The sequence below is a fragment of the Populus nigra genome, chromosome 11 (assembly GCF_951802175.1).
Source record: "Populus nigra chromosome 11, ddPopNigr1.1, whole genome shotgun sequence".
NCBI classification, from domain to species: domain Eukaryota; kingdom Viridiplantae; phylum Streptophyta; class Magnoliopsida; order Malpighiales; family Salicaceae; genus Populus; species Populus nigra.
The window spans coordinates 7896031-7904637 of NC_084862.1; the positions used below are offsets into that span (position 1 = coordinate 7896031).

At 30.3% G+C, this 8607-nt stretch overlaps 1 protein-coding gene across 1 annotated transcript; it reads right to left on the minus strand.

Annotated features, from left to right (window-relative positions):
* Positions 1-301: 301 nt before the first annotated feature.
* LOC133668825 (uncharacterized) lies at positions 302-5570 on the minus strand. The gene is made up of 8 exons (XM_062088840.1): positions 5401-5570; positions 5050-5291; positions 4895-4953; positions 3615-3674; positions 3432-3501; positions 2499-2568; positions 1703-1729; positions 302-733 (listed from the first exon to the last, which is right to left on the minus strand). The coding sequence occupies exons 2-8, from the start codon at positions 5272-5274 to the stop codon at positions 684-686; spliced, it is 561 nt and encodes a 186-aa protein (XP_061944824.1). The 5' UTR covers positions 5275-5291; positions 5401-5570; the 3' UTR covers positions 302-683.
* Positions 5571-8607: the final 3037 nt, after the last annotated feature.

Here is an 8607-nt window from a genome sequence, read left to right on the forward strand (position 1 = left end):
CAATATTGACTGTATATATGAAAACTAAACGAAATTAACTCATCTTATGAGTAAAATTAACTAAACACTCATGTCAAATCCTTCTCCAAGAACTTGAACAACTCTATTATATATCATGCACACAAAGCGCATATGAACGACTATTTTCATTTCAACCAATATCACATTTAGGGATTATATTTGAGAATCCACGTATCAAAACCCCCAATTTTTACAAAGAAATAAAAATGAGTATTAGAATCTTTACCTTCTTACTTGTCTTCCACAGTTTGGCTCGCGCGCTAAAAAACACAAAACATCGTTATGTTGTCTCATTCTTGTCAACCAATTCTCTTCTTAATAACCAAACTAACATAGTAATTAATTAAGAAAGTAACAGAGATGCCAAATCTTGTGCTAAGAAAATCAAGGGAAATCATTGTTACCCCATCTTCTGCGCAAATAACTTCCAAGTACTGCAATCACCACCATGGCTGGGCAATTACAAAATTTTTGCCACCATCAAAAAGTACTATTAAAAGTAATGATCATGAAATTGCCTGGTAAGGCCTTGCAGACTGGTTTTCTCATATATTGATTGATCAATTTTCCTTCAAATGTGTAGAACATTATTCATTGTCGGTGAGATCTTCAGAAAACTCAGTCAGTAGGGCTTAAAGCTCATCACCTCAATGAAGAAGCTACTACAAAAGCTTCAGTCCACCTGTGACATCATCAACCACTTCAACAGGCCCTGCATATTAGTGTGAAGGAAAGAATTAGTTCAGTGAAAAGAAAACAGGTGCTTGCCACAATGATTTCAGGTCATTGGTCACTTCGCTTTTTTGTTATCTGAAAGACACTTCCATTTTCAAGTTCCTGGCGGTATCATGGGCTAAATAGAAATCATGTACGTCAAACCCATATTTTGAAATGACAAAATCATGATTTTAAGATCATTGAGTTGCTTAATGAGTCAGCCACCATGTTACCATAACCAAACTAAAGCCAGGTTTAAATCAACAGTTGTTTGGTAAGAACATTGGACAAGTGATTTTATCCAATTTAACAATCCCGAGGACTAGTTATGGGCAGACAAACCAGAATAACAAAACTACCTACTGAAACTCAAGGCAAAAATTGAACTGGTAAATAAATATCAGATTATCATTGCTTCTTTTCACACTCCTATTCTTAACCAGTAGCACAGGAATCATAGAATTTACAAGGGAAAAAAAGGATTACAAAAACAGAGGTTTAGAGAATGGCAGCGTAGTTAACAGCATGCAGGCTCAACCAAATCGTTTCTCTTGTTAGTTTTTGAGTCATATAAGGATAACACTGAATATATTCTGGACAATAAGATTTGGGATCACCCTATTATGAAAAAAGCTATGAATAAACCAATATCTTCAGTTAATTACATACTTGAACTTTGAAGGTTAACAACGAAATTCAAGTTAAAAACTTGCTGACTTGTCAAAAGTTACATTTTCTATTGTTAATGTCGTAAAAGTATGTATACTACTTTTTGCTCATAATTTCCATATTTTCTCAAAGCTAGATTATGTAGTTCATAAATTCTTACATCTAATTTTACTATTTAAAAGACCATTTTTTGATCTAAAGTAAAGCAAATTTAACAAACAAACTACAAATAGATCCAACACAGACAAATCATATAGCTGATATGACACAAGCATACTGGAACGGAAACTCTTACCAAGTATAGCCATCACTGTTCTTGAATCTGAATCAACAACAACAAATAAATTTCAGTTCAACTTTTGTTAAAGACCAAAAGAAAATGCACTGTAGGTAAATTGGATAGCAAGCTTGTTGGAACAGACTTTTTGGTATAAATGAGTTTAAAGAAGCAAATCAGGCATTTGGAGCAACATCCATAACCAAAAAATCAAAGTACGAGAAAGCTTGGTTTTTCTTCAGTTTTCAAGGAAACATGCTAATCCCATTCACACTTGTTCAATTGCGCCATTAGAATATAGAAACACATGCATACTATCAAAATCTCATGTTAATTTAAGAAAAAATAACAATCACATTATTAGAGACTTGCAACTGCTAAAATGTTCAATGAATCAATAATATGATCACCTAGACTGTCAAAAATAGGTCTGCCCGTCTGAGGTTTGAGATACTTCCAAGTTTCTAATCTATTAACTTCACAACAAATACTTTTTGGAAATTTATAAGCGAAATAACATATACCAAATGGCTTTGTGCTTCAAAAAAATTTAAGTGGTTTCTCGCTTCCACCTTTTAGCCAAATTCCTGCTACTACCTCCCACCCCCACACTAACTACAGCTCAAATGCATTTTTCTACATCATGTTAATTTGATTCTACAAACTCATGAATTACCATTCTTCCTAAAATTTAAATTACATAAAAAAAAAAACCATTCCATGTGAGTTCAAGGCAAAAATAATACTCCCAAAAAAATGAAATTTTATGAGCAATCATCAATTAAATAAAATAAAAATCAGCTTTGCAACTCACTTGGAGCAATCTGTGTTCTTCCAGCATCAATAGTAATATGGGTTGGTAGTTTAAGTGATTTTGCCCTCTCCTGTAATAGTTGAAAATGAATTCGTCAAGAATGAATCAGACCAGACAACAAATTATGGAAACCTTAATAAAAATAAAGGAGAACAGCACTAAAACCAGTAGAATAAAAGGTCATAGTTGAAACATCAGACTCAGAATAAAATAGATAATAGTCTCAACCAACGAAGCTTTAAAATTATATAAAAAAAAAAGGCATCATAAGTTGGTTGGTCTTTTTACCTATTTAACTAGCATAACAGCAAACACAAATGCAATGGTTGAGAAAAACCTCGAAAAAGAGAAATTTGCTGCCAATATGAGCTTGGATGTTCAACTGGGATGCATTCCCAAGAATATCAAGAGGTAACAAGCGAACTTTCCAAATTTTTGTTGAGTTCATTTTGATGTCTGCTATTTTTTTAGGGTTCTCATCTGATGCACACATCCAACTACAACTGATATTCAGTTTGATTGGATGAATAGGTCAATGAATGTACCACCAGGATGCAAAGTGGCACCGGTAAAAACAAAGGTAGGCGTAGTGAATTGGGCTATAAGTTGGGAGAGGCGGCTTAAAAATTCACTTAGAAACCTAAACTTGCCATCAAGAAATATGGTTGAAACAAGGCTAAAGGAAAATTCCTTTAACCTAAGACTAAAAAAATCCATAATATATCTCTGTGTCCAGATAAGGAGAAAAGTTTTTGTAGCTTTAAACATATAAAACCATACACATCGGGAATTCATTTGTGATCCATTTATAGACTAACAAGTTAGATGATACTGTCTACTATTTTTCCTTGAAATAGCAAAAAACAAATGATCCCATAGTATCAATTTGATGAAATTAACTGAGGTGACACAAAAAAAATTTGACATACTGACTTGCAAAACAAGCATATCCTCCTCACTTTCAATTTTCACAACCACCTTTGGCTGAGCACACATCTCCCACCTGCATATTTGCAAAATATTTGAAACTGAAGAAGAAGTGGCACAAAAGAGAAAAGTGAGGAGCAAAAAAGCATAACCATAAGGCTATGTCATTTAGAATAGCAAGTGTAGTACCTGTTTAAAGCCTTAGGTGCTCGGTTAAGAATCTTTTTATACAGGCCCAAAGTTGCATGACTAAAACCAATGACAAATCACAAAAATTTAAACAGTGTTCAATCGTAGAAAAAGAACATGAAAATTACGTGAATGAGGATTGTTAATGTTAATCTATCATTGAATAGGAGGACTGCATGTTCAAAGGAATATGGAAAAAAATTGACTATTGTCAGTGTCAAGTAATCAACTATTTACTAAAGATCAGGAGAACGAATAGTCATCAAAGTAACAAATAGCAATCTGCCTCAGTGCATGAAAGAAACAGGGAAAGGTGAAAGAAGGGGATATGGTATCTAAGACCATATTTTAATCAGACAACAATTGTGGCAAAACCATAGGGTAAAAGTAGACCCTCTGGTCCCTGGTGGCAACTGCTTCAACAAATAAATGAGACTGAAATATAGATCCAAATCGATAACTTCTCAACAGGATCTATAAGCCATATAGTTATGCGACATTCAAGGTAACATCCAATAAGCTGGTAGGTGTTGGGATGCAAAAGAGGCCATGAACCACAGCATAGCCAGTAAAGCAGATTTGTAACCCAACTTTTGCGAAACTAAATAATCCAAACTTACCATATCTGAAAACATTAGCCAAGGCCATTTTTACTTTGGAAAATTTTCCATTTTAAACTCACTTGCTAAATGTCTCAATGTTGTTCTTCATATGCCAACATGCCAATATCATAAAACAATTTAATCATATATTATCGTGTTACTTGTACACAAAACCAGGCTGTAGTTGGTTGTTCCCTTGACAATTAGTTACGGAAGCTATTCAGTAGATGGTCTCAGTGGTCAACAAGCTAGAAAATCAGCCATCATGGAATTTCTCGATAATCAGATAATCTCTCAATTGCCAAACCACCAATCAATAAAGTTTCCACTGATGAATTGTTATACAAATGGTGTCAATAACTGATATCGTAATTGTTTTGGGTTCACAAAAAAAAGAATAATCAGCTATCTTTTAAGTTGTTTGCTTCTATCTCTAGAACTGTCTGTCTATTCTGCAGAGAACAGAACAGCCTCCGGACCCAGAAAGTAATTCAAGTATCAGGTAAAACTAGTTTACTCTAGCGAATTTGAATGTCATTTTATAGCCTCTTTAGTCTAAATCTAACAAGATTTTGAAAAGGAAAAGGAATAATTCTGTAAAAAGAAAGTAAGATATAGCTCCCTTGTTCCAACTAACAGCTAACACAAAGACAGCTCCTGAAGAATAAAGAAGGCAACCTGCATTGAGCTGCAATTTTCCCTTTTCCCATCTTAAGATCGTTTCTGACAACCAACACCTACATTAAAAAGGATAAAGAAATAAAAAAAATCATATAAAGAAATAGTAAAAAGGACATACTTCATTTTTCAGATGGAAAAAAAAAAGGCATTACCATCTTGAAATCATCAAGAATATCAGCCAGCTTATCAATCTCAAATGGTTCTTTGGACTTGTTTTTCTTGTTTCCATGATGACTGCTAGGGTTAGTTTTGGTGTCTTTAACCACTTTTGGTGTTAACCTTAAAAAGATGAAAGAAGGGCAGCGTGTCCCAATGCAGTAACCTAAAGCAAGGCAGCCTGCCCCAACTAATATGGCACTAAGCCAATTCAAATCCATCAATTCAATTACTCTACCTGCAATTCAAACCCTAGATTATTAACATTATTATTATACATATAAAAACTTTAGCCTAAAAAAATATAAAAAATAGAATAAGAATCATAGTTCGGGGAGAAGCTACACCTGTGCAGTTGTTCAGAAACCGATCACCACGAAATGATCAATTGAGATGCGCACTTCTCCTGCCTCTACAGTTTAGGTTAAACCCAGCACAATACACTGTGTATCGAGTCGTCTTTTTATTTTTTCACTGGCCAGTTTGCTGCTGCTGCTGCTGCTGCTGCTACGGGTATTATATATACAGACATACACACACACACTACCTATTTCAAGTCAGATCTTTTTCAGAAAAAAATTAAATATACAGATTTTTTCAAACTATTTTTTATATAAAAAATTAAAATTAAAAAACTTATGTACATATTTAATATATTAAATTCAGAATTATGTGCAATAATAAATATATAAAAATTTATTAACAATATATAAAGATAAATATTAAAAAATTAAAAGTCAGATATAAATCAAAATATTCATTTTCACGATTTGGATATTTGATATAGTTGTTTTTAAGGATTTTATTTATAAAATTAATTTTTTATTTAATTAAATTATAATAAAAATAAACACATGTAAAATTGATTAAATAAAATAAAAAATAAAAATATATTATGAAAAGTTACACATATCAAAAATATTATCTATAAATAATTTTTTTTAATTTTTTAATATAAAATTTTTTTATATAAAACATAAAAAAATATAAATGAATTAGAAAATCTCTTAAAAAATTTAAATGCATATAAAATAACTAAAAAATAACCGCTATTTAAAAGAATCTAAATAAACAAAATAAAAGAGATAGTGGATATTAATTTATATTTAAATTTAAAAATTATTTTGAAAATATATATAAAAAAGGAATTAGATACAAATTTAATAGGTATAACTTTCGGTTAAAAGAAGTAGTCTTTTTAGTAGAGATATGTAAATATGATAGAGATTCAAAGTTTTCTTGGATTTTCGAGTTACTAAAGTTTATTAAGGGATTTTTAATAATAGCAACAATCCCTTTGACGTAGTTGACATAAGAAGAAATAAGATGGGAATGGACAAGAAAAGGATTTTAGGAACCAAAAGGAAGACTAACAACTGCTCTTTATTGATAATTCCTTCATAATTAAAATGATTTATTGTTTATAATAACATATAAAAAAAGGATTATGTTGTGTTTCGATGCTGCATAAAAGGGTGATTGCCTACACTTCAAAGCAATTGAAACTTCATGACTAATTATCATTTTTATCACTTAGAATTTACCATTATAGTGTTTGCTTTAGTATGTCAAGTACAATTATTTACAAATTATAAGAGTTTTAAAAATATAATATCACATAAAGAGTTAAATATACAATAAAGAAAATGGATTGAATTGATCAAAGACTATGATTAAGATGTGGTTGTTCATATGACTAAAAAGCTATTAAGATTATTGTTCTTAGGTTGGGTTGTATTTGTCGTTATGCCAGGAAATTGTTATGAATAACGTCCACCTGGATAAGAAGTTGGCTAACGTGGATAAGAAATTGGCTCAAGAGAAATGTATCAGAGATGTGACTGGTGTGGCTGCTAAAGATTAGGAGTTGTGGTTGCTAAAAACACTAGAAGTTGAAGTTAGGATGGCTAGTATTGCATTATGCTCCGGATGACAGATTTCATGCAGATTTCATTTTATTCAATTGTTATTTATATTTTATGTTAATGGTTTAGATAGTGCAATAGTGGTGTCAATTTTTTAGGAGTTGGTTATTGAACAATTTGTTTAAATTGTAAGCAAAGACATGGAGTAAGAGGAGAAGAAATTTAAATTTTATTTGTATAGAGATTGTTGAGTTCTTTCTTAAACAAGCCCTTCACATATTTTCAAAATAGATCATAAGAGAAGAAGGTTGGGTAAACATCATTCTTTACAGATAGATTTTATAGTCAATCACCCTATAACTCGATCGCAATCATAGGACCATAACATAAATACTCTTTTTTTATAAGGCATGATTATTCAAAAACTTTTACTAAAGCACTTGTGATCTTAGAATTTCTTGGGATAAGGCAGAGTGTTTGTGATTTTAGAATTTCCTCCGATATGCCATATAAATTTATAAGCCCATGCATTTCAAAGACTATTATAACATAACTTATTTTATGTCTGATTCAACTAATTACATGTGAGATGTTGCTTTGATAAGTTATGTTTGTTGCGCTTTCTATATTTATCCAAAAAGTCCTTATATGAGCAATAAAAAGATTTATAAATTAATAATAAGATACTCTTTCAAGAGCAACCATAAATAGTTGACTAAATTTTTTTCATATATATATATATATATATATATATAAAATGGCATTTATACAGCAACATACCTATTTATAATTAATGGTGATGATTTTATTGGAATTGATGAAAACATAAGGGATGTGTGGATATTAAAAGTGTGTGTAGGTGTAATTCTGAGTTATAATGGTGAATTAAATGATAAATACTCATCTTTAAACACATCTAATACTGATTAATTTCTAAGTTTTTGTTACTATAACCAATATTTTATAAGGGATATGTGGATATTAAAAATGTGTGTAGGTGTAATTCTAAGCTATAATGGTGGATTAAATGATAAATATTTATCTTTAAACACCTCTAATACTGGTTGACTTTTAAGTTTTTGTTACTATAACCAATATTTTATAAGGGATATGTGGATATTAAAAGCGTGTGTAGGTGTAATTTTGTATTATAATGATGGATTAAATGATAAATACTCATCTTTAAACACTTCTAATATTAATTAACTTCTAAGTTTTTGTTATTATAACCAATATTTTAAATATTATAATTTAATATTTTTGTGACTTTTAAAACATGAACAGAACATGTTAGTAATTTCTAACAAAAACATGAATTCTAAGTTATTTTGTGACTTTTGATTGATTATTTTATTGATAATTATTGCTCTAAATATAATTATATTTTTAGTTATTCATGTGTATTTAAATTTTGTTGATCGATTGTTTTTTTATAATTTTTAATTACTTAATTGATTGGTCTATTATCTTTTAACTCTCTTAACTCGTCAAGAATTTTTTTTTAAAATTAATTCAATTGATTTTAATTTTATTTTCTATTCTTATCTTGAATAATTATTGTTTTGTACGAGTGAATGTATTTGTTTATTTTAGCTGTAAAGATATAAAATTTTCCTACATTTTCATTAGAATTAGAATTGAATATAAAGAAGATTTGAATGGAGTTCATCGATTTTGAAAGAAAGAAAA

Coding starts and splice junctions, on each gene's coding strand:
- LOC133668825 (XM_062088840.1), bottom strand. CDS start 5,274: ATGGATTTGAATTGGCTTAGTGCCATATTAGTTGGGGCAGGCTGCCTT. Junction 3,675..4,894: donor AAAATTGCAGCTCAATGCAG/GTTGCCTTCTTT, acceptor CATTGGTTTTAG/TCATGCAACTTTGGGCCTGT. Junction 3,502..3,614: donor GCACCTAAGGCTTTAAACAG/GTACTACACTTG, acceptor GCAAATATGCAG/GTGGGAGATGTGTGCTCAGC.